The sequence below is a fragment of the Blastomyces dermatitidis genome (genome assembly GCF_000003525.1).
Source record: "Blastomyces dermatitidis ER-3 genomic scaffold supercont1.3, whole genome shotgun sequence".
Classification (NCBI taxonomy): Eukaryota; Fungi; Ascomycota; class Eurotiomycetes; order Onygenales; family Ajellomycetaceae; genus Blastomyces; species Blastomyces dermatitidis.
Genome location: NW_025544776.1, coordinates 6,904,858 through 6,930,692, shown reverse-complemented (window position 1 = coordinate 6,930,692; position 25,835 = coordinate 6,904,858). Strand labels below are relative to the sequence as shown.

Here is a 25,835-nt window from a genome sequence, read left to right as displayed (position 1 = left end):
AGAGGCGAACCCGTCTGCGGTAGTAGTTTTTTCTCGCAACTTTGTCTGAGTTTCGAGCTGTCTCCACTTTGCAAAAACAAGCTATTTTTGTGCCGGGACACCCGCGCTGGTGCTCCAATTCAATAAATTAGGCAAACCTTCTTCGCCCAAGGGAATTAGGTATATATCTGGGTCCTAGTGCCTATTCTCTAGGTTTAACTTTTGTATTTGATAACTGACAAGCCCGGGACGACGGCGACAGGTGACAGATTAAAGACCACTCCAGAGAACTATTGAAGATAGGAAACAATTTATTTACTTTCTGGACTGGAAATATCAAAGCCAGCTGCGCGGGATATATTAAGGGGGACTAATTATTCGGAATCGAGGTGCTTTATAACCGCCTACGAAAGGGGACCCGGACAAGAAAAGCTTTCAATCAATTTGGTCGACCAGCGCGCGATACGCCGTCCGCTTGACGGCGGCGGGCGAACAGCAAGGGCAGCCTTCCAAGGGGGCTATGAAATAAAAACTATATAACATACAAGAAATCAAACAAAAGAAGGAAAGGGAAGGAGGAGGGAAAAAATGTCGTTCAAACTCCCCCGGAACGTTCCCACCTTCTCCTCCTCCCAACGCCAATATGAAGACGGGTACTGGCGTGCAAGAGCCAACATCGACGACCAGGATTTCTCCTTCTCCAGCTTCGTGAACCCCGGCTTCAATAGCGATCTGCCCATGTACAAGGACAAGCCTTACTTTGCGTCGCGGCGGGCCCGGAGACGGCGGCGACTGACCTTTTTGGTGATGGTTGGATTGGTGTTCTTGGCGATTGTGTGGTTACTTGTGCATAAAACCGCGCCCCGGGAGGTGTTGCGGATGAAGAGTGGGAAACAGGGGGGCAATTTGTGGAAGTGGATGAGGGTTATGGAGAAGGAGAAGGGAGAGGATTTGGAGGATGAGAAGGGGCGGGTGGATTGGGAGGAGAGGAGGGAGAAGGTTAGAGATGCGTTTATTGTTAGTTGGGATGATTATGCGCGTCATGCTTGGGGTAGGTCTCTTTTTTGGTGCGAAATGGGCTCGTTCTTCGGTGTTTTATGGGGTGGGACATATTTTGCTAATGATATCTCTTTTGTAACATTATGGCAGGTCGCGATATATACAAGCCACGGAGCAAGAAAGGCGAAGACATGGTCAAGGGAGGATTGGGCTGGATAATTGTCGACTCGCTGGATACATTGATGATCATGAACCTGACGTCCCGTGTGCAAAATGCCCGGAGGTGGATTCATACCTCCCTCCACTATGACCAGGACCATCCCGTCAACACTTTCGAGACGACCATTCGAATGCTCGGCGGCCTCCTCTCCGCACATTACCTATCAACGACATACCCCCATCTCGCCGCGATAGAGGATGATGATGAGGGGGCGCCCGGCGAGGACCTGTATATCGAAAAAGCCACAGGCCTCGCTGATCGATTGCTTGGTGCTTTTGAATCTCCGTCCGGAGTTCCGTACGCGAGTATTAACCTTAATACAAGCGTGGGCGTAGAATCACATATGGATAACGGCGCCTCTTCAACGGCGGAGGCAACCACTGTCCAGCTAGAATTTAAGTATCTTGCGAAACTTACGGGGGAGCCAAACTACTGGGAGAAAGTGGAAAAGGTAATGGAAGTTGTTGAAGGAAATGGGAGGGAGGATGGCCTCGTTCCTATCTTCATTCAGCCGACTACAGGGAAATTTATGGGACAGAATATCCGACTGGGCAGTCGGGGAGATTCATACTATGGTGAGCTCCAAGCGACTACATTTTTTACATGCAATTTGACCGTTGTACTGACCAAATGATGTTCCTAGAATACTTAATTAAACAGTATCTTCAAACTTCTCGTGAAGAACCGATCTACCTTGATATGTGGAATGAAGCTCTCACGGGCATCCGCAAACATCTAATCACGTATACAAAACATGCCTCTCTAACAGTCCTAGGTGAGAGACCAAATGGTCTCAGGCATGAACTTGTACCTAAGATGGACCATCTCGTCTGCTTCATGCCCGGTACCATTGCGCTCGGCGCGACAGGCGGCCTACCAATCTCCCAAGCCCGCAAGTCCCCCGACTGGGGCCGCAAGCAAGAAGAAGAAATCCTCCTGGCCAGAGAACTCATGAAAACTTGCTGGGCCACTTACGTCGCAACAGCCACCGGCCTCGCACCCGAAATCACCTATTTCAAAACCGACAGCCCTCCCCGCATGATGAAAGACGTCTTTCCAGACCTAAAAAAAAACCCTTCCGCTGCCAAATCCGCCAGCGCAGACTTGCACCTAACCTCCCAACCCCTCTACCCACTCACAGACGCCAACAGTGCCTGGCGCAAGGACATCATCATCCAGCCCAACGACAAACATAACCTCCAACGGCCCGAGACCGTCGAGTCACTGCTCTACATGTACCGCATCCTCGAAGACGAGACGTACCGGCACTGGGGCTGGCAAATGTTCAAGAACTTCGTGAACCACACCTCGATCAGCGAGAAGGATAAAGAGCCGCCGATCCGCGACTCGTACAATAAAAACGTCGATCCGGAGACCAAGAAGAAAGTGCGCACGTCGCACATTCGCGCATTCACGTCGCTGGATAATGTCGATGTGATCCCGGCGGTGCAGAGGGATAATATGGAGAGTTTCTGGCTGGCGGAGACGTTGAAGTACTTCTATTTGCTGTTTTCGGATAGGGATTTTTTGCCTTTGGAGGGGAGTGTGTTTAATACGGAGGCGCATGTGTTTCCCCGGTTTCAGATGGGGGAGTTGTTTAAGACTGGGTGGAAGAGGAAGCATGGGAAGGGGGGATGGTTTTCGTAGTTTTTTCTTTCTTTTTAGCTTTCTCTTTCTTTTGGTTGTTCTATGACGGTTTGCATTGAGGATAATTTTGTCTATCTATTTCTGAGTCTGTTAAATTTGAATACCCACCTGCGCATATATATATGTTGTGGATATCCAAAATTTGCTGTTCCTCCGCTCTTTTTAATTCTTCTGAGTATATGTATATTGAGCATTGCTGTCCCGTGTCTTCCTTCCCTATTGTTCATATGTTAACATTCTACATGCATTGGTTTCGCGCTTCTATATATATTTATTCCACTTCGTTCTTTCGCCGTGGACGGGCACAGCTGACTTTTTAACCTCCCAGCAATGACACTTGTAGCAAGCAATATTCTGCCTTGATCAATAATCCAGATTAATCCTTCGTGGACTACTAGTTTATGTCGGCGAACTTTTCAGTCTGCATGAACTTTTTTTTGTCTTGGGGTAAATCGTCTGTATCTAGCTTGCAGGCATCTAGCGATGGCCCCTGCTGGAAGACGGTAGCCGGAGATGGCTCGAGCTACTATGTCGGTTTTATAGATGCCTTGTGTGCCAGATCTAATATTTTGAGTTTCGGATGGTGCATATATATTGTTCCCTAATTTATCATATGTGAACAAGGACGGACTGTGGATAGGCTGAGCACCAAAGTAGCGGGCATGCAAGCTGTGGAAAGAGCTTTGGTCCTTTCGGAGTAAGGTAATGGATGGTTCTGATGAGTCTATGCAAGCTCACACTTTGAACGCTGAATGGGTCTATCCACAACCGATGGGATGGAGGTATGCGTTAATGCCAAAAGAAATAAATCAGGGAGCTTCAAAATGTACAGGACATATGAAGTGCAGCCCAAGAAGTAATATTCCCGAACAGAGTTCAATGAAGTAGCTAGCAAAGCGCGAAAGAAAAGAAACAATTCTAAAAGCGCATTTTAAATAACACCGGGATTTATACAAAGAAGAAAAGAAATATCCTTTAGCCCCTCTTCACCGCTGCATCAATTAGCTTCGAATACCCTTCAACCGCCTTCTCCAAATCGCCCACTGTAAGCCCCTCATCGACCCCGTGTGCCACAAGGATAGTTCCCGGGCCATACAGGTATCTCTTAACCTTAACATCGGAGTCTTCGTCATGGATATCCAGCTTGGGGATATCCGTCCCGTAATTGACCGTCAACAATTCAAATCCGTCGACATCTGTATCCAGATCAATGGGCGGGTACGCCTTGTCATCAGGGAACTTGAGGGTGATATTCTTGCTACCGCCAGAGGCATCAGCAACCGCCTTGCGAATGATATCTTGGGCATCTTCCACCGTGCCATCCGCAAGCCGGACAGCAACACTGGCCGAGGCAGACTCCGGTACGACATTGCCAGCCGCACCACCTCTGACCGTGCCGATATTCAGCGTCGTGCTGCCATATTTCTCGCTGGAGGGCAGCCCGCCGTCCTCGACGGGGATATCGCCCAGGCCATCAATGCGAGCAAGCACGGGGAGGATCTCTGATATGGCGCTGTGACCGAGCCAGGGGTATCCTGAGTGGGCGGAAACGCCCTTGGCCTCGACGTCGAAGCGCAGGTTGCCCTTGTGGCCATCGACAAGCTTGAGCTCCGTGGGCTCGCCGAAGATGAGCGTGTGGAAAAACGGCGGGCTGGTGTTGAGCTCCGAGTCTGAGAAGTGGATCATGCCCGTGCCGCCTCTCTCTTCGCTGACGACGAACAGGAGGCCCACGGGGACGTCGGGGCTTTCCTTCATGTGGTCGAGTGCCGCGATGATCATTGCGGCGACGCTGGCTTTGGCGTCCACGGTGCCCCGGCCCTTGATGGTGATGTTGGCGCGGTCGAAGTCACCCTCTGGCGCATGGAGACTGTAATTAATGTGTGGGGGGACGGTATCGATATGGCTGGTCAAGATGATCTTGGGCTTTGGGGAGCCCTTGGGATAGGCCCAGACATTGTAGCGCTCGTCGGTGCTGTCGTCGTCCTCGTCGACGGGCACAATTTGTTTTTCGGTGGTGAAGTCATGTTCGCCCAGGTATTTGATCAATGCTTCCCCGACCGTAGATTCGTGGTTGGAGACTGATTCAATTTCGCAGATTGTGCGATGTAGGGAGAGGAGCTGCGAGTCGGAGACTATCTGATTCAGGTCTTCATTTGGAGCTGCTGGGACGGTGGTGTCTCTCAGCGTGCCCGCTGTGAGGATGTCTTGACGTAAGTAGCCGGCTGCGACAGGGGCGACGAGCTGTGCCGACAGCGCGGCCGCCAGATGAGAGAGCTTCATGGATGGTGTTTGTATGATCGAAGCCCTGGCGTTGGGCTAAATAAATAGGATGATTGAGTTTCAAGTTGCGAACAAAACCAAGGAATCAAATAAACAAATAAAAATAATGCCGATCGCAACGTTTCAACGGCGATTGATATTTCGGACAACCGAGTCGTTTTATTTATATTATATAGTTACACATCTTCCCTACGTACGAGCGTTAAAACATCAACTAAACAAACTCCTCCTCCTCCTCCGCTCTTGCAGTTCCACAGCATCCGCTGCCCCGGACCAAAAAATATAAAAAATAAACAAATTTGGTGGATAGGCCGACGACGAACACCCTTTTCTGGCTAGCGCTCTATTCGATCCTAATTATTGAGCAGACAGATATCTTTCTTCCATTGGATGTGCACAGAGTCCACCGACCCTTGCGCGATCGATTGCCTGATCCGAGTTCTTGGATGCCGAACACCATCAAGAATGAAATGCGCCATGGAGTATGGAGCCGATCGGTAGAGCAGGATTGAGGGGCAGCAAAGTACAGGGCAGGGAGTGGGCAGCAGGGAAGCCGATAGCGAAAGATATCTTTACCACAATATGCGAATAGTCAAGACTTGTTATATATATAACTATCATCTATATATCATCTATCAAAGAGCTGGAATGACAGTAATCGCAGAAAAAACAAGCACTCAAATTACACAGCCGAACGAAACACGCAGCAGGGGCAAGCTCGGCAACGATATGTATGTAGCTACAACACCCAAAAGACCGCTAGCCGGGATATAATAATAATAACCTTGCAAAGCAGTATATATGGTATATGGTCATCTGATCTAATAGGAACCATCCATAGGTCACTCTTAACCAAAAAGACAAAACTCCGAGCAAATGTACCTGCATCTGAAGATACGAACAACGATATAGAACAATAAAAACGGGGGGCTTCTATACCCACAGGCAAAAAAAAAGGGGGGTATATAAACTAGATGCTGACGACGCAGGGCCAAACAAAGCCGGAGAAGATCCTCCAGCAACGCGGTATACGCGCAAATATGAATCGGAGCACAAGAATAAAATAAATGAAGGCTAAGCACGCTATACGTAGCTGATGGTCAAAAGTGGGAGAGAGCGTAGTGGAGTGGGGTCTGCCGTCATCGCAATCCTGGATTCGGGAAACGGGGAAGGGACAAAAAATAAAAATAAAAATAAAAATAAAAATAAATCAAGGGGGCCCACTCTCCGATACAAGGAGACGTCCCGATAAAACCTGTTAAGGCGAGACGGACAAATATGCAAGTTGCTTAGCACATCAAACTGTGTTCCTGCGTACCCCTGTGATTGTTTTCTTCTTCTAACTGCTTCATCATGATTTAACACCCCATTTTCGCATTTTAATCACAACTGAATCCTGGGTATCCCCCCCCCAGAAAAAAGAAAGAAAGAAATCTTGAAATGGCCGACCTCCCCTCCCTATAAGATATTTAAGAAAAAAAAGGAAAAGGAGAAGAAATGGAGTTGTTTCGATCGCGCGGTTCACTGCCCTACCGATCCCCGCCCCTTGGGGGTTATGTCAGGAACACAGAAAAAAGAAATTGAGATGGGAGAAGCTGGGGTGAGAATAGATGAGGCGAAATCACCCTGCGCCTCCCTTTCCGTTTTCTCTCACATCTCCCATGATTCATGGTTGCCGCAAAATTCCACGATAAGCCGTTCCAAATCGGTCAACTTGTACGGTTTTGTCATATAGCCTTCCATGCCCACCTTGGTAGCACGACCTAACGCCTCATCGGTGACGTCCGCACTGACTGCTAAGACGGTAGGACTGGGTGGTAATAGCACGTCCGGTACGTTCTCGTTCCTCAGTCTATCACGATGGTTCCCAACCATATCCAATATTTTCTCCGTGGCTTGATACCCGTCCATATCGGGCATCCAGAGATCCATGAGGATGACGTCGACGAACTTTGATTTTGTTGGCGCCGGTTTGATAGGTGGTTCGCTAAATGTTGACATTTCGCAGTCTTCTATGAGCGAAGTTACGGTGTCCGTGCTCATTTCGGAGACACTTCGTCCGGAAGGACTCTGCGGTGCCGGTTCCAGGTCTGGAGACATGTCGTTCAGGATGATTTCGCTCATGATACGAACTGCTTCTTTGCCGTTGAAGGCCTCATATACATCATTGTATCCCAGTTTGGCAAGCATGCTAACGAGGATTCGTCTATTGATTTTGTTATCCTCTGCCACTAGAAACGTGAGAGGGTGTTTGTCTGCGAGTTGGCGGTCATAGCTGTTGGAAGAGAGAAGGGCGGAACCACCACGAGATGAAGCTGATAGGCGGCGCGACGGTCCCAGCCAACCGCCGTTTGTGAAACTTGAGCTTGCTCGTGTCGGGACCCGGCGATTCGAAGATGATTCCGAAGGGGGAGTTTCCGAACTATTTCTCACCGTTTTCGACTCATCGGTTGGAGTATCAAAATGCGAAGACGGGTTCGAATTCGATTGGGAAGGAGCATATGCATGTTGCGGCGTGGTTGGCGGACTGACACTGTCATTAGGGCTTATGGGTAGCCGGATTTCGAATTCGGATCCACGATCTGGCTCCCTCGTGGATGAACGAAGACACCTTAAATCACCGCCAAGCTTCCTAGACAGTCCCTTAGCGACCAAGAGCCCGAGACCTAATCCCTCCTTGCTCCTCGTCGTAGAGTCGTCTTCTCGAGCGAAAGGTTGAAAAAGGTTTGGAAGAAAGTCTTCCGGAATCCCAGTCCCAGTGTCGCTGATATTAATTAGAACACACTTGCCCGAACCACTCAACTTCGTAACAAGTGTAATAGTTCCGGATTCTGTAAACTTTAGAGCATTAATAAAGACGCAGGACACCAGCTTGGTAAAGTCCCTTTCGTCGACGTAGAGTATGTCCGGCACTGACGGATCGACAGACCAGTCAATAATTTTTGTTGAAGCCCGCCCACTTGAAGATCTTGACCTGATCTCAACTTTTTGGCCGAACATGTTCGGTTCAACAAATGCAGAATCTGGCCGGCCTCCCACATGGAGCGATTCGTTGATAAGCGGTTGCAGTATCTCGCGGATTTTCGTGGATTGTAGCGTCATGGGAGGGAAAATTTTGGGTTTAACGTATATGTTAGAACACGAAAACTGTTCGGTTAGTGAGGAGCGTCGAGCGTTGATTAGAGCCTCTTGGACTTCACGGTCCTCCTCGACTCGCGGGCCGGCTTGAACGATCTTCTCACTCTCTTCAACTACCGTCTTAACATCTGCGCTTCGGGGCGAGAGTTCTCGTCGATGTAATCTTGGAGATTTAGATCCTGAGGGAGGGCTATAATTCCAATCAACTGGACTACTCCGTCTCCGTTTGTATGGATTTACGGCAATGTTGTTCCCTTCGATAAGAATATTGGGGCGAGAATCGTAATCTCCACTATACGATCGCAAAGAAGCCCCAGCACTCTGCTCCCCAGCAGGATTTTGGGGAGTTTCAGGTATTTGCATATTTAGATCATAAGCATGCACCACATTATCAGCTGCCTCAACTGCTCTTCGAACGCTGTCTGTAAGTTCGCACAACTATGCCATTAACAAAATTGATCCAAAATCCGAATAGCGTCAATGACACTTAGTAGTCAGGGTGGGTGGAACTAACCTTGGATTGCCTCAATGTTATCTTTGAGCTCCTGAAACATCGGGATTATCCCTGCTGCATCGAGCCGCTTGTCCATTGCTTCTTGCACGTTGGCGTGCATGACATCCAGCATCCCAACCACTCCCTGCATGGGTGTTCTCAACTCGTGGGATAAGCTCCGTGCATATGGTTTAAACGAGTGCGAGCTTGTAGAAGCAGAATGATGGTAGGCGGTGGGTCTGCTTGTTCTAGCTCTGCCTCTTCGTTGCTGTTCGTCTCTTTTCTGGACGAGCATTGGCTTCTTGTGGTCTTGCTCGTTCAAGATGCGGTGCTGTACGAAGTCCTCCAAAGAGTGGAGAATCATTTCAAGATATGCCCAGGAGACATCGCGCTTCACTAAACCTTCAGCAGTCCACATCAGCCCAAAATGAGAAAAACACTTTCCATCGGAGGAAAGGGGAACAGTCAAGTAGGCATCCATTGGGAATGGGAGCGTATTCGTGCCACTGCTCATGTACGAAGCCAAATTCTCCGGGATGAGAAAAACCTTGCCGTGTTTCATGAAGGCACAGGGTATATCCCGAGAGAAATGCTTGTAGTTTCTGTGCATCGCTGAGATCGAGTTGCCGTCGTTATAGTACAGAGCGACACCTATGAAAGGAGAATACTCGTGGGTTTCAGCGGTTGACATCACAGTATCATAGCCATTTTTGAGGTATTGGGCGGGCTCTGGATTTGAGGTGGCTACAAACGAGCATTGGGCATTGCAGATGGCTGCGACCCCCTCGAGCAAACGTTTCCAAAACGTTTCAGTCTCCGCATCTCTTAATTCTTCTTTCAATCTTAGAAGACGCTCAATTGCATTGCTCTGTCCAACCTCATAATGTCTCATCATGCCATCAATAAATTCCGGTTCTCCGCTCGAAGATAGGCTCGGAAGACAAAGCGTGTGGCGCTCAATGAAAGCTGGATCTACGAAGTGGTTGGAGGATTCAGCCCCGATGGTGCTCGACATTGTCCTACGACCTTTGCGAACCTCATGTAGACCCCCGACGGCTCTATGGAGAAACGATAGAAAAGGGGCTCGAGGACGATTATTTATTCGGCTGTCGAGAGCTCGAAATGACTGGAAATTCCCAGGCTCGACGGTAGCCTTCCTGCACAACTAGAGAATGTACAGAGCATGCTCATCAGCACATATAAATGCTCATCCAGTATTCGAAAAATCCGGTATCCGTCGTAGCTGTGTGGTGGTGGAGGAGGTGAAACGGCTGTACAGTAGTACATGTAGGGTGCGGACCTGGATCTGGCCACACTACCTACTTCCTTTCGAGGACATTCGGATAGCTACGCGAATTTAATATAGCTGTCAATGCAGATAATGAGAGTGGGCGATAGGGATAAGCCGGTCGTAAGTCGTCGTTGTCGGTCGTCCTCGTATCAGGCTGCAATAAGCCGGCACGATGGTGGAGGGGGGAGAATATCAGCGGGCCGGGGGGGAGTGAGAAAGGTTCCTCGGGAGCAATAACTATATGGAAGAGTAAATTTAAGAGGAATTAATTACTTATTAGAGGCACAAACAACAACAACAACAATAATAATAATGCTGCTGGTGGTGGTGGTCTGCAGCCGTGGTGAGCAGGCCGAGCAGAGCACGGTTGTTGCGAGGACGAGGGAAGCAAAGAGGGGCACGCGAAGGAGTTAAAGAGCAGCCAGCACAACTACAACTACACTTAACTCATAGTTAGGGGATGAGGCGCCTAAGGAACAACCACCACCACTACTAGTACAGTCTCGTTGTTCCAGGAACCAGGTTATACATATTTTATTTTCCGGATCGTTACTCTTGTTATTGTTATAATTGGGATGAGCAAGGGATAAAATCCAGTTTGATGGCCCATGATAGCCACTTCTCAGGAGCCTCTAATATTCGGCTTACCCGGCGGATTGCAAAAAAGGATATATATATATATGATCTGCTAAGTGGATTCCCTCCAAAGAAAATGCTGCAAACAAATTATCCTACCCATTCTCAAACTCTAGGCCAAACAGTCCGTGTCAACCTGGGCCTCGCGCTAACGATGGATTGTGCACACACACCACCGCACCTACTCTAGTCTCCAGCACCAAAGGGCTCTCAGGAAGTCAGGGACTCAGGGGAGAGACCTGGCCGCATAGGCGCATGGGCGCTTTTCTTACCCTCTAAATATCCTTCCGTCTTCCCGCCATAACGAAATCGGATCCATGGATAGAGATTGCTTGTCCATCTTCAGTCACTGGCTGCGCTGAGTATCAAGCCCCCAAACAGGTCCAGCTCAACACCTCTTCGCCCCCCGCGCAGACAGTTTAGCTGTTGATTCTGGGCTTTTTCGATTTCGCGACGGTGCTCGGACGCTGTTTCGCCGTAACGCGGGTTTTAGGCCCACAGCCAAAATCGAGCCGTTGGCTGGAAACTGCAAAGATGGCCGGGGCGACGGGGAAGCCCGCTTTGGCGCCGAGTGGCTTGACTGGCGATCACCGGGGTTGTGAAAACTAGGAAAATGAAAGTAAAAATGAAAAGTTGGTAGCATCACACCGGAGAGTACTCCGTAAACCGGAAAAGGATCTACCTGGTGACTACGATGTGGATGCCTGGATACAAAACTATGGGGGAGACATCCTTCATAGATTTTGCTAGATTTCCCAATCCCTTAAAGCATACGGTGTACGGATGAGGTATGATATTTATGTGGCTTCCATTCGGAGATGGGCGTCCAAGCCGAGCCAGCTTCTGCGCCTGGACCGCATCGAACCAGGAAAAAAAATTGGCAAAAATGCCATGCATAGCATACATGATACATGGCAAACATTCATACGGGATACCAAGACCTCCTGAACACGGGACACCTCCTCTGGTTTAAAAAAAAAAAAAAAAAAAAAAAAAAAAAAAAAAAAAAAAAAAAAAAAGAAAAGAAAAGAAAAGAAAAGACGAAGAAGGCGAGGATGCAATGCAGAAACAGCATACTGAACGGAAATAATAATGATCTTTCTCCTCACCAGGTCAGGTCTAAGTGACAAGCGAAATCAGCACCATGGTGCGGATTCAAATCTGCATTGAGCTGGCAAGTTAGAAGTTAGTGCTCGAACATGAGCTGGGAGTGTTATAATGTTACTTAGCAATGTGTGAAGTCATCTCAACTTCTCAGTTAGATAGGCAGTTTGAGAGAGGTGGGAATTTTTACAAATGAAACCTGGCGGTCTCCATCCATTCTGTCATGAATTCTTCATTGTCATTATAGACATTGAATGGCAGGAAGAGACCAGCTGTTATCAATGACAAATGAAAATTTTCATCCCTCAACAAAAAGACACAAGAATGAGCCTATAATATGAACTGATCTGCATCATGTGTTGTACTTAGCAGTAGCCTGTAGTAAGGAGCCTTCTAGGAGAATGAAACAGATTGAATATTTAGATGCAAAAGAGTCAAAACAATTATTCACAATTATTCACACATATCTGCTCATTCTACACAAGCCTCTCCACTATCATTAAAATTGGTGCAGTGTACTGCTTATAAGTATATTGATCTCTGTCAAATTGTATTAGCAGGGAGCAAGGCCACCATTCCATAGCGACATGGAGAATAAAAATGGACTGAAAATTGCTAATCATGATCAAACTCATGTTCAATTTAGAATGTGTGGCTATAAGTCTAAATGAAAGCCCGTTCATTTCTACTACAAGCAATAAAGCCAATGAAATATGGGCATAATCTGCCATATATCAATGTTCCTTCTGGTGTGCCTTTCATAGGGCTTGTGCGTTTCTTGCCCGGAGGGAAAAAGCGAGGTTGAAGTACTCAAGTACTTAAACCTTCTCTTTGCTATATCTGAGTACTACCTAGTAGCATTGCCAGAGCATTCCTATACAATATGGAAGACAGTTGAATTGGCTGTCTTGTTCTGAAAAATGATATAGCCATGCAGAGAAACACCCCTTGCATGAATTTTTCCTCTACCACTATAGGTAATCAATCGTGATATTCACGCCCTGAAGTAATTAGATAGATTTTCAAATCTGATTACTTACAGTGAATAAATATTCATTAGCGCATGCGTATGAGGAATATGATCTTTTTGGGGGGTACATGTCATCTAATGTTCATGCAAAGAAAAAAACACTTCAAAATGGCTCGGTTTCCCATCTGAGGTCAGATATAGAAGCAAGGCACGCCGAGCGGTCTATCACACAGTGTATAAAATCAGAGCTGGCCGACTCCATCGAAACAGTGGCTTATTTATATCAATCTCATTAACATGGGCTACACTCATGCTGAACGAAGTTCAACAGACCCTGCTTTAATAATTTACTGACTCTGTCAGTTCAGCGAGGTTGTTATTCAAGATCGACCATGACTACGGGTAGAATTGTTGCTCAGAAAGCCGGAGAGCTAGTCCAGGCCAAAGGCATCCATCCGACTTGAAAATTAAGCATTGGAACATGGCCTCTTAGAACTCTGTCCTTCAAAAGTCATCCACGCGGAAATATATCCTGGGTACGAGGTCCATCGGAAAATGGGGTGAGAGCTTTGGCAGAACGAAAGGCTGGATTAGTCTAGAACAAAAGTTCAAAGATAGTAGGTATTACCCCAAAACACAACCAAATTTATTAGATATATAATTCAGTCAAAGGGCCATACTGTTGTTGAAGTTGTTGAAAATGAGTTGAGAACACCTTCCCAACCGTTTTGGGACACGGATAGGGCTCGAACCCTAAACCCTAAAACCTCGTTTCTCGCTACGCACTTGAGCCTCATCCAACCAAAACCTTCCGTAGCCAGCGCTGGCATTTCAACCTCCGACGACAACGACAACGACACTCCTCCGCATTACCCATCACCATCACCCGTCATCAACGATCGAGATGGCGAAGGAACGCACCGGTATCATCGTCGGCTTGAACAAAGGCCATGTACGTTGGAGTTTAACCCTTTTCCCGCCGTCTTTCCCCTCCGTATTGCCCATTTGCTTCTTGGAGCACCTACACTATGCCTCTACATTCTCCAGAATGAGAATTACAACCCTTCAATTGCGTTGTGTTGGCAATTTTCATTTACTGCCCAATTTCCGGATTTCCCCTTCCCAATAAGATGGGCAGGAAAAAGAAGCAAAGATTGGAGATTTAAGGACGATTAGCCTACGAGTAAAAACTGACTAGGAGATTTTTTACGCCTGTTTTTAGAAAACCACGGCCAACACGATCAAGCCACGCATCTCGCGGACAAAGGGCCACCTCTCCCGCCGCACACAGTTCGTCCGTGAGATCGTCAAGGAAGTCGCCGGTCTTGCCCCATATGAGCGCCGTGTCGTCGAACTATTGAGAAACGCCCAGGACAAGCGGGCCCGTAAGCTCGCGAAGAAGCGGGTGAGTCCCCATTTGATTTTGTTATCCATTGTTTAGTTGGCCAAGGCCTCGTCTAGCTCAAGAGGTGGACGATGGATGGGATATAAAGAGACTATGGCGGGAAACAAATGAAGTGGGAAAAAATGAGAAAGAAGACAAATGATGAAAGGAATCGGCATTGATTATACGCACCTACAAACAACAAATCGAAACCCCCGGTCTGATAAACCTATATACATCGACCGTTTTCGCCAAGCATTTTCCCTCAATCAGAGGCAGGAAGGAAACAATATAGCAACGCGTTCAGGGAAGATGACGGGGCATTCCAATGGCTAGAATTGAGGAGACTAAGACGGGGCCGAGGCCGCTTCATAAAGGACATAACACATTCCAAAGAATACCATTATCGCTAACATCTTTTTTTCCTTTCTATTTAGCTCGGTACCTTCGGCCGTGCCAAGAGAAAGGTCGACGAGATGCAAGGGGTCATTGCTGAGGCCAAGAGAGCCGGCCATTAAATATTCTTGTTTTCTAAGGGAGAAAAAGAAGGCGCCTGGTTTTCGTGGAGAGGGATATGATATGGAGAGGGACCGGCTTGTTGCTGTTTGCTACTCTTTGAATTGAGGGTTTGGTGTCATGGTTTACCATCAAAACATCCCTTTTTTTTTTTTTTTCCTTGTGTTTTTTTTTTAATATTTATATTAACGGAAACGATATTTCGAAGAAAAAATAAAACAACAAACAAACCAATACCATAACATATCCAGATCCCTCTTTTCTTTTGTTGCTACTATTTGAACGTTTTTTCCGGCCATTCCCCATCTTCTCTAGATCCGGCCGTTGGCGGCCTCTCGATCCCTTTGCGCACCAGCAACCTAAAGTTCAGTACGGTAGAGGATGGGACATGCCAACTGTCACCCGATAACTGCAAAATGAGGGGCCATATGGGAGAAGATGGAAAAAATGTGCCTTAGCCATAAGCGACCGCGATGGAATCTAGCAGCTCTATTTTCGGTGCACTTTGCGCTCCGGCTGGCGGAGAATCAATCATCTTGCCATACAACTTCGCCGGGTACGCATGTATCACAGATAGTCTGCGTGTAACCAACCTCGACAACCTCGTAGAAAACGCACCCTACCATAGGAGAAGCTAGATGAAAGAGAAAACCGGGTATGTATCATGTACGGTATGAAGTTGAAATGCGATTATTGCCCTCCCAACGAGCCCGAGACGGGCGAAGTAGGCTTTATAAAAAAAAAATCTCAAATTCATAATCATATGCCTCATGGACATCTAAGCTCATCATAAAAGTTAAAAGCGTGAAATCCTACCCCCCTATTCCAATAGTCAACAATAGAAATATAATAATAAGACCCTTCTTCCCCTACTTCTTCCCCGGTAACTTCAACCACTTCGGTACGCCACCCCCTTTCCTTCCCCCAGACATCGCCCGATCCCCACCGCCACCGCCCAGCCTCTGCAACGAAGACTTATCCTCCTTATCATCGATAGGTACAGCAGCAACCTCCTGCACCTTGATCTGGCTAGCAACCTGCCGTAGTTCCGGGCGGAGGATATGCCCACGAGTCGACGCGATCTTCGCCTTCGACGAGACATTATTCGCCCAGGAGAAATTCACCAGCACGCGGCCGTTCATGCGTAGATCGCGAATGAGGAGTTTCTCAGCCACGTCGGGGATTACCGATTGACCTTTTAATAATAACGAATGCTGGGTACCTGAACCTGCGCCCGCACCGGCACCGGCCGCGCCAGCAGCGAAGAAAGATAACGAGAATCCCTCGCTCGCTATAGAACCATCTAGACAGCTTCTGACAAAGGCATATAGCCCCTGCGCCGTATCTTCCCTGGTGAACTTGGAGACCACCTGGCTCTGGTCCGGGAAGCGGATCTTGACTTCGACGTCGGCGACGCTGGCGAGCTTAGTTTCCTGGGCGGATGCTTTGGCGGCCAGTTCTGCGTCGGTGGGGAGGCGGTTTGGACGGGAAGTGCGGTTGAGGTGGAGTTGGTGGGCTTTTGCATGGTTGACGGTAGGGATGTAGTCGTGTTCGTTGAATGGTGTTTGCGCGGATTGTGGTACTGTGCTTGACGGTGGGGCGTAGACGGTGGTAGGTCTTGATGATACAATTGTCGTTGGCGAAGGGGGTTGTTGTTGACGTTCTTCTGGTGTAGCTGGCTGTTCGGGAGTGGTATCCATAATATTGGATGGGGTTGATGTAGACGTTGACTCTGGCGTTGGCACTTCCGGGCCTGACGAAGCAGGAGTTTCGCGGTTGGAACTCTCAGCAGCTTTTGCGCCACTGTCGCCCTGCTCTTCCTCCACGGACTTGAAGTATTCCCCAATCTCCATCATTGCCTCTTCAAGAGGCTTATCAGTCGTCCGGAAGCTCAGTCTGAGCAGTGTGCTGCCGCTATTGAACCCCAGCTGCCCAAGAGTTCTCTGCAGATCTGAAAATGTCGATAGTTCCCTCCCTACGACCTGGATAACGGGAGATTCGTAAAACAGCCGTCCCGTACCAGTCGCGGCTGACGGTACACCCCTAGCAGTCAAGTTTCTCGTGGTTCCATTCCCCGCCACCCCAGCTTCGAATTTCCGCAACACATGCCATAACGTAGTATTACTTGGGAATTTATCCGTCAAACGTCCATTTGGGGCACCCTGGGCCTCTGATTCGGGAAGCTGTAAGGCAACAGAGACGACGGAGGGGGAGCGGGAAAGCTGCACAAGCTCAAGTTTAGCACCGGAGCTTAGGCCTGATAGCCGTATAGATAGCGAGAGATCGATCTGTTTCTTCTGATGCCTTTCACAAAGGTACAGGTCAATAGTTAATAACTAAAACCGGGATACAGATACATATGGTTATAGGAAAGTATCGAGTTGAAGGAGAGACGCGTCGCTGGGAGCCAGGCAGCACTCACTTGAGTCCATACTGGCGAGCATCAAGCCCGAGCTTGGAACATGCTTCCGAAAGAACCTCAGTGAGATGTTTCGTGGGAGTGACTTTCACCGTAGCCCTTCGAGCAGCTGAGTCTATCACGACAACGTGCGAAGCCATGGTGAGGAATGGAGTATGAAGCGGGATAGTCTGGAGCTGTTCGCGCGGAGGTAGATGACATATTTAACTATAACAGACAGCGCTTGGAGATTTTGAGTGGCGGGACTGCGGCAACGCCAAACCGCGCCTAAATAACACACTGCCGCCAGGTTTACTTGGTTACACACTCTATACAGCCAGTCTCTATGTTTTGAAATGAGTAAAAATGAAATATTGTTCAAAGGTTAGATGCATGGAATTTAAATTCCAGATCTAGAAGTTTCTCGGCTGCGGGGCACTCTGCCGAAGTGCTTTGCGCCTCCGTCAATAAGATGAGTAGTCACTCGTATCCCCCGCCTATCGCTAACTCCCAGAGCTGGGAGGCAAGGTCACACCAACCGTACCTCTCCTAGAATCGAATTCCCAAAAGGTGCCCGGGTAACCACTGATATTGTTGACTCTGAAGAGTCCCATTTGATTTGGGGCTCCAACAGTAGGGCTACACGAGTTTCACAGCAAACAAGAACATAAAAGTACAAATTCAGCAGAACGCCTCCAGCTCCAAATATTAACAACCCCCTCATTAAACAGCCAGCTGTTTGTATTCTCCCTCCGGAGTGCAGCTGGCAAGGCGCCATCTACTGGAGTGCCACATTGGCACAACATTGTTCACCGAGGTTCTAGCCAAACCCTTAAGAGGCGGGAAAACTCCGTGCCACATGCCACCTTCGAAAGTGGCCGTTTCCATATTCAAGAAGATGACAGGGACCGTGTGTAGGAAGAAGCCAAAGTTAATTTGTTTCTTGCCTAGAAAACGTTGAAATTTCAGCTATTAATTTGAAACCCGCGGACTGCAAGCTCACATGCGGCGGGTGCAACAAGGGGGGAAGGGGAGGGAGATATATTTACCAGCAGCGGCGGCGATAGCTACGATGTCTATAGGGTTCTGCTCCGTGCTATACCTCGCCAAATCCACAATGGCAGGTGGCTCGGCCTTCAGATGATTGTGCAGCGGCTCCTTAAACGACTCCAGAATAGCAATCAGCTCAGCGGCGGAGAACTCAGCGCTTTTTTCATCGAGATAAGCCTTCATGCGATCCATCCCCGCATAAAACAACCCATGCTCTTGCACAGCATCCTCCGTCAATCCAGTCGTGCCAGCCGCCTTGTTGATGTTAGGGAACAACTCTGTCTCTTCATAGTGGTGATGGGTCTTGACGCATTCAATCCAAGCCTGGCAATAGCCGACAAAGTCACTTGTCGGTAGCCTTCTGGAGACGAGGGGCCTGTTGGTAGATGCTGTTGAAGCCGCGGATGAACGCGTTGTGGCTGAGGGCCATGGGGGAAGCCTCTATCGTGAAAGGGTCTTCCTGCAGAATGAATAGGTCAGCAACATGGTTCCCCGTCTCACTGGAGGGCGACGTGCTAGTTGGCTGATGAATCTTTAGAGAGTACGCACATTGCCAGTTTGAAACTTTGGCGTTGGAATTATGGCCAACGGCGTGTCGGTGTACATAGGGGGAGAATTATTCTCGGCCATGTTTTGCAGCGCAACTTTACGAGTTGTAGAGTATATGTAGCTGCTATCAGAGGACGGTCTGACGGAAAAAATTGGAAGAGGAAATTGGCTCGGTCAGTTTAAGCAGCCGCACATGTTGATATGGCAATATGTAATGTTGGAACTCCGCAAGCAAGATGCTGGAGCTGAGGAGCTCTGATCAACGGATGATAGAACAAGCAGCATATTATATTGCGTCAGCATATCACCGCCAAATGATCTTGTTCCTATTTTAGAATTTAGCCTGATGACAGGGTGAGCAGCTAGGACTTGCTGCATTTCGCAATAGTCTTTGAAATCAAAGCATTGGCTAGGAGGGATTCCAGGGTTGATCTGCATAGGCCTGTGCTAGCCAATATAAAAGGCTGATAACCAACAATATAATTATTGGCAGCAGGGGAGGAGCCCGACCAACCGAGCTGAAGACGGCAGGGCTATCCATCATTCTCTCCCCCGGGTTTAATCCGTATTCAAAGGAGAGCAGTCAGACTGACTTGGAGAGAACCAGTAGATGTATATTCATAGATCGACCCAACCAAGGGGTAAAAAAAGTATTGCAACTGATTTCCGTGTCCGCTGGGAGATACAGAAATACCATCTGACAACAATTCCAAGTATGCTTCATTCATAATAAAAAGTATTGGCAACCGGGAGTTAAGAGTTAAGCTGTATCAAGCGAGATGAAGTTGTATAAATGTTCCAGGCGTGTATACAGAAAACTTGACCTCGCTAAGTGCGCCACTTGACCTCGTTACATAATCATGACCCCGACCTCGCATAATACAGTAATAATCAGTTGATAATTGACTTTCAACCTTTCAATTCACTCATTCATTCAGCTCATCAATCAATCAAAGCATGTATAGCTGATTCATAATCAATTAAATAAATAGATAAATTCATATAGAATATAAAGAGATATTTTACAGAATTTTAAAATATATCAAGATAAAAATATTTAATAATTAATTTTAAATTGATTTATTAAATTCAAGAATAATTTCAGTATTAAATTGATTTTGAATTAATTAATAATTGATTGTAGAATTGATGATAAATAATTGAGTGATTTCAAATTATAAGAAAAGATGTATTGAGTGAGGTCAGGTAGTGGCACGGGCCACATTTGCAAGGTCAGCTTACATAACGAGGTCAAGTGGCGCACTTAGCGAGGTTAAGTTTTTGTAGAATAGTTGAAGGTTGTATTAATAGATCTATCTACAGAAACATAATATAGTAATGAGTTACATGATCTAGTGAGATTGCTAACCGTAACAGCTGTAAGAGCCAACACTTCCTCTTGAGATAACAAGAATCACATACAAAAAAAAAAACACTCAAATCATTAAGATAGTCTGTTAAAATCAAATACAAATGTAAAATTAAACATTCTCAACTTTTGTGCCTGTAAGACCTAGTAAAATCATGAATTATATAAATATCACATTATCTAAAGATTTAGTGAGTTCATCTGCTACTATCTGAGTAGTAAGAATGTATTCTAAATCAATGATTCTCTGATTCAACTGTCAATATGAAAAATGAAAACATATATCAATATGTTTACTTCAGACTGTAATGACTGCTATCTTTGTGAGATTTATAGCACTCTTATTATCAGTGAGAATCTGTATCAGAGATGTAGTAATAAAGTCAAGCTCAATTATGAGATTCTGAATTCATGTTATCTCACAGACTGTCTCACTAAGAGCTATATATTCAGTCTTATTAAAACTTAGAGATACACAAGATTGCTTTACTGAACATCATGAAATCAGACTGTCTGTGAGCTTAAAAACATAGCTAGATATTGATTTTCTATCATTATTCAAGAGACTGGTTCAATCAGAATCTGAGTAGCTAAAGAATAGGTAGAAATTATCAGAGAAATCAGAGATAATGAAAGAATCAGTAGAAACAGAAAAAATAGAAGAAACAGTAGAAACAGAAGAAATGATAGAAACAGATCTCTCATACAGATTATATTCATAGAAAATACTCAGATTCATGATTTCTTTCAAATAATGTATAATATGTAATAGAGTCTTTCAACATTGAGATGTTGAATCAACATTTCATTGAGTGAGTAGTAAGACAGTGTAAGTGATATCAGAATGTGTTTTAACTGCAAGATATTATAAGCAACTCACATTATATTAATATCACTGAATTGTGAAATCAGTCTCTTTCTCAGATATAGAAAAATTATCAATATAGAATTCATTCTTCATTGATATTCTAATAACAGCTGTATTATCAAGATAGAAATCTTCAATAAGACATTTGATATATTGATAATGTATTAAATCAATTCTCTTGTTCAAACAATTAATCTTCATACTCAAATACTTGATTGACTGATATAGATTCTTGACTTTTAATTTCTCACTGAGTATACTTACTAGTCAATCAGCATTCTCAGAAGCTTTGAATATGATATTGAGATCATTAACATAGATCATCATATAGAGGTGATATCTGAATGTATGATATCAGAGTACTGAATCATGAGCACTGACTGTAAATTTAAGATCACTCAACAGAGCTGTTAAGTAATTATATCAGATCTTCATCACAGAGTTCAAACTGTATAGACTACTCTCAATCACACAGATAAGTATTTTCAGTGAATCTGTCTCAAATTCAGTGAGTTGTCTCATATAGACCTTCTTAGTGAGACACTCATAAAGATATATTATCACTATATTCACTTAATAGAGTGTTCAACTGTGTAGTGCTGCTATTATAAAAAGAATACAATTGACAGTATCAGTGATGACAGAAGTGTAGATCTCTTCTCTAGAACTCTTCTTAAGTCAGTTATTATAAATCACTCAATGTGATTTTCTAAGAATATCATCAGAATTGACATTCAGATCTGCAGATCTATCTTTCTCAAGAAACACTTAACAGTCTGAAGTAATCAGTTCACTTCTCAGAACATCAGATCTAAAAATCAAACTTCATGTATTATGTCTCTTCAGATCAGTAATCTCACATTGTATGAACTTCTTTCAATAATCTTCTACTCTCTCTGATCAAGATGTGGCATCTTTGTAGAACTTTGAGAGGTTATCTGTAACAGAGCTTGAAGTGTAAGTAGTCAGTGATTTCACAGATCATAATCATGTGAAATTCAGATCATCAATATTGAGAGCATCTTCATTATCAATTAAATGAATATCAGGTTTCAGTTCACTGATATTATTAATAAGTGTCACAGATGTGACAACTGATTCAATAACATGATTAATAGATTTCACAGATGTAATAATCAGCTTTTCAGTGATCAGAAATCTCACATCACTACTGATAATAATCTTGTCAGATTCAGAATGTTATAGATGATATATCAATATGCCACTGAACTCAATGATATGATAGAAATTGGCATGTGAAGAGAGCTTATTCACAGACTGCTGAGATTCATGTAAGTGAATAAAAACCTCTGCACTCAATCAGTGAAAATGTTTTACATTCAGTGAGATATTTATAAGTGCATATCAAGAAATCTTATATGAACTTAGAATCACAGAAATCTCTGCAGTAGAGAGTCAAAATTTCAAGTTATAAAGAACTGTAGATATGAGAGTATTATTGATTATTGTAATCACTGTCTCTAGAATATCTGCTCAGAACTTCTTAGAAAGATTATCTTTCAAAAGAGCAGCTCTAACTCATCTTATGATAGTACAGATCTCACATTTGAAAATGCCATTCTAGTGTGATGAATGTGATATTATTGATTCTCATTTAATATCATATAAATTCATAACTGTGTGCATATATATGAATTGAAAAACATCATCAATATCAGTCTGTAGAAAAGCAGAGACTGTATACTTAAGATTATTCATGAATCTGAGTCACAACTCAAAGTATTGAACAGTCTCATTCTTGAACTTTAAAAAATACACTCAACAGTAGTGAGTCGCATCACAGATGATAAGTATTCAGTATTTTATTCTCTGACAGAACTCTAAGAAGTGATCAGAGAGATCTTTCAATGTATATTCATCATCTATAAGATTAATATAAACCTTCTCAATGAGTTAAATAGATTTAGACATCAGTGTTTTCAAATAATCTTATATTATATCAGTCTTGACACATTTCTTACAAAAGAACTTAGTCTTAGAATCTTTAATTATGACTTCAGTATGAGAATTCTTGATCATAGCAATTATAGCATCAGTATGAATATGACTGAGATTATAATATCAATTCAAAAGAGTCTTTGATATCTTCAATGTCTGTGTTTTTGCATCTGCAGAATTAACATTATTAATAGTAGTGACAGCAGTCACAGAAAGATCAACTTTTCAGTTAAAATCATACTTATATAATATTATAATATACTTGACTGTCTTGTTCAGATAATTGAAATTCTCATTAAACTTCTATTTATCAATCTTATATATGTTGTTCTGAGCAGTTCAAACTGTATGAAAAATAACACTGTTCAGAACTCTGTAAATGAAAAATAAGAGAATAGTGAAAGATAATATAAATTAAAATCTCTGATCTTCAAGCTTTACAAATGAGAGCAGATTAACTGTAATATTAGAAATATAGTGAATATTCTGTAAGTTAACATTATTACTCTCAATTTTCAAGATAACAGTCTCAATCTTCTTGATAAACTCAGTTCTCTCAGTCACAGAATTGACAGAGATATTATTATTAAAAGATTTAATATTTAAAAAAGAATGAAGCTCATTCATCATATTCAGACTTACATATATATTCAAATATCAAGATCTAGAGAATGATTTTTCAGTGACTGTGAAGAAGAAGTAGAACTCAATCTTTGTAATTACTGTATTTACTGCTGATTAAAAACTTATCAAGTCATTCTTCTTCTCTTTCTTCTTATCATTCTTCTTATCATTCTTCTTTTTCTTTTTATCAGAGTGTAAGATGAAACATCTATCAATAGTATGTTTATATCTTCTGTAGTGAGTACACTTTCATATAGATGTGCTTTTATTCTTATCTTTATTCTTATCTTTATTCTTATTCTTCTTCACAGTCACAGAATCAGTCTGAGACTGCTTTTTTCACTCAGTGATAATCTTCTTGAATGTATAATTGATCAGTTACTTCATCAAATTATCAATATCAATGTTAATAATGAGTCTCTGATTAGTGAAGAAAAACTCATTCAAATATATCTTGATAAACAGTCTTTGATAATCTTGTAGATTATTGAGAAAAAGATTATAATATATATTCTCAGTACTCTGACAGAGCTCTTTATAACAGATAATAAAATAGTAGAAATGTCTCTGAAAAGTAAGATAATCATTCTTCTTAACTTATAATTTTATCAATTTCTTAAAGATATTAACTCATTCTTCTGTCAGTGATATTATATATTCAATATTAATCTTATTTCACAGAGCTGCAGTATTATTAGCTTTCAAGATTTTAATAGTGATTCAAATGTTTTCAATAAGACTTAATAGTATATATCTATATAGAGACTTAAAACAGATTCTTCACTTCTCAGAGTTAATATAATATATAAAAGAGAATTCTCATTGAGTTCTTAATAGAATGTCAGTTTCATCAATAACTTCTGTATCAGTTAATATATTAATATATCAGACTTTATAATTAGAGTTATTAAATGTAATCACTGATTTAATATCTAGTGTATATTTAACTTTCTTCTGATATTCTTATAACTCATCTCTTATAGTATCTCTTTATACAGATATAGTGAGATATTAAGTGATTTCAGCTGCAGCTATCTGATTCTGTAGTATTATCTGTATAAGATTTATAAAATTACCTGCAGTGTAATAGATAGATTGATTTAAATCATTATTAAAAGTCAGCATTTCAAGAGTAAGAAACAGTGAAGAATTCAATAAGTTAAAATGAATAGATTTTATAGATAAATATTAACTCTGCTTTTCTTTATTCTGAAGTTTCTCTATTATCTTATTATCAAATTTCATACTCTGATGAAAACTGATCTCAGTCTTATCTTACAAGTCAGAAGCTTTCTTATAATAAGTGATCATTTTATTAATAAGTTATCTAGTGAAGTATGTAATTCTGAGTCTTAAGCTGAACTCTGAAGTAACAGATATATTACTTATATTGAGATAACTCTGCTTCTTCTAGATATATAAAAAAAAAAGATAAAAAGTGATATTCTTCACAATGAAGAACACACTTTCTTAAAAATATAAAGTATATAAATTCACTGACTGACAGATTCAGAGAAAATGAAATATCTCTAATAAAGAGTGAAAGTCTTTTTAAAAAAGATGAACTATCTGTGTCAAAAATATATTGATATAATATTCTAAAAAGAAAAACATGTTCTCCAGGCTATAACCTGTAGAATAGTTGAAGGTTGTATTGATAGATCTATCTACAGGAACATAATATAGTGGTGGGTCACGTGATCTAGTGAGATCGCTAACCGCAACGGCCGTAAGGGCCAACAGTTTTCTGCTTCCTGGTTCCAGGCAGCGGCGACGACGACGAAGCTGCTTATTAATACTACTACTACGTACTTCCCGGCGGGTGGCCCGAGCTCAGCGCGCGTTGTGCCAGAGCTTCCTCTTACGATACAAACCATCTCAGTAGACACCAAGACATCATCATCTACCACATCTACAACATCTACACATCTACACACCTCCACACCCACCTCTACCCGCTATAATTACTACCCCGACTGCGACATCTGCCTTGTTATAGTTGCCCCAGATACCCCATTGTGCCATTTGCTCCCACTGATTGTTTATCCACATCACATCATGGTAAGCTCTCCTCCCCCCAATCTTAGCTCGGCAACACCTATCTAACACTCATATATAGTCTTCCCCCTTCGACATAAGTATACATATACCCCCCCCCCCCCCCCCCCCTTCAATGTTGGCCCCCTGGAAATCACAAAATAATATTCCTCAAGGCCGAGAACCGAAGTGGTCCTCCAGTTGTGCGAGTTATCTGGTAGGGCGAAAGCACGAAAATAATGAGTACCCATACAAAAATCCTCTAGAGCGAACTCAAACTATTCGTACCACGACTCGAAGGAACGTGCGCGCACAAAGCGCCGC

The 25,835-nt window shown here is 43.8% G+C and overlaps 7 protein-coding genes across 7 annotated transcripts in view; 3 read left to right on the top strand and 4 right to left on the bottom strand.

Annotated features, from left to right (window-relative positions):
• Window positions 1-567: 567 nt before the first annotated feature.
• Window positions 568-2,845, top strand: BDCG_03758 (mannosyl-oligosaccharide alpha-1,2-mannosidase; the record flags this gene model as incomplete). The annotated part of the gene is made up of 3 exons (XM_045419412.1): window positions 568-1,030; window positions 1,129-1,773; window positions 1,842-2,845. The coding sequence occupies 3 exons, from the start codon at window positions 568-570 to the stop codon at window positions 2,843-2,845; spliced, it is 2,112 nt and encodes a 703-aa protein (XP_045275728.1).
• BDCG_03757 (acetylornithine deacetylase) lies at window positions 2,760-5,532 on the bottom strand. Its single transcript, XM_045419411.1, has one exon. The coding sequence runs from the start codon at window positions 5,123-5,125 to the stop codon at window positions 3,821-3,823; it is 1,305 nt and encodes a 434-aa protein (XP_045275727.1). The 5' UTR covers window positions 5,126-5,532; the 3' UTR covers window positions 2,760-3,820.
• Window positions 5,533-5,706: 174 nt separating this feature from the next.
• Window positions 5,707-10,525, bottom strand: BDCG_03756 (sensor histidine kinase/response regulator). The gene is made up of 2 exons (XM_045419410.1): window positions 8,778-10,525; window positions 5,707-8,685 (listed from the first exon to the last, which is right to left on the bottom strand). Exons 1-2 carry the CDS (start codon window positions 9,769-9,771, stop codon window positions 6,776-6,778), a joined length of 2,904 nt encoding a protein of 967 aa, XP_045275726.1. The 5' UTR covers window positions 9,772-10,525; the 3' UTR covers window positions 5,707-6,775.
• Window positions 10,526-13,417: 2,892 nt separating this feature from the next.
• Window positions 13,418-16,357, top strand: BDCG_03755 (60S ribosomal protein L36). Its single transcript, XM_045419409.1, has 3 exons — window positions 13,418-13,709; window positions 13,980-14,162; window positions 14,579-16,357. The coding sequence occupies exons 1-3, from the start codon at window positions 13,662-13,664 to the stop codon at window positions 14,657-14,659; spliced, it is 312 nt and encodes a 103-aa protein (XP_045275725.1). The 5' UTR covers window positions 13,418-13,661; the 3' UTR covers window positions 14,660-16,357.
• On the bottom strand, window positions 15,527-17,216 carry BDCG_03754 (UBX domain-containing protein; the record flags this gene model as incomplete). Its single annotated transcript, XM_045419408.1, has 2 exons — window positions 15,527-16,961; window positions 17,080-17,216. 2 exons carry the CDS (start codon window positions 17,214-17,216, stop codon window positions 15,527-15,529), a joined length of 1,572 nt encoding a protein of 523 aa, XP_045275724.1.
• Window positions 17,217-17,778: 562 nt separating this feature from the next.
• BDCG_03753 (uncharacterized protein) lies at window positions 17,779-18,735 on the bottom strand (the record flags this gene model as incomplete). Its single annotated transcript, XM_045419407.1, has 3 exons — window positions 17,779-18,002; window positions 18,105-18,546; window positions 18,655-18,735. The coding sequence occupies 3 exons, from the start codon at window positions 18,733-18,735 to the stop codon at window positions 17,779-17,781; spliced, it is 747 nt and encodes a 248-aa protein (XP_045275723.1).
• A 6,558-nt stretch (window positions 18,736-25,293) lies between these two features.
• BDCG_03752 (proteasome component PUP3) overlaps window positions 25,294-25,835 on the top strand; it is a 3,297-nt gene continuing 2,755 nt past the window's right edge. The window contains exons 1-2 of the mRNA XM_045419406.1: window positions 25,294-25,535; window positions 25,594-25,612. Coding sequence (XP_045275722.1) covers window positions 25,533-25,535; window positions 25,594-25,612 — 22 coding nt within the window. The 5' untranslated portion in view covers window positions 25,294-25,532. The remainder of the gene's footprint in view (window positions 25,536-25,593; window positions 25,613-25,835) is intronic.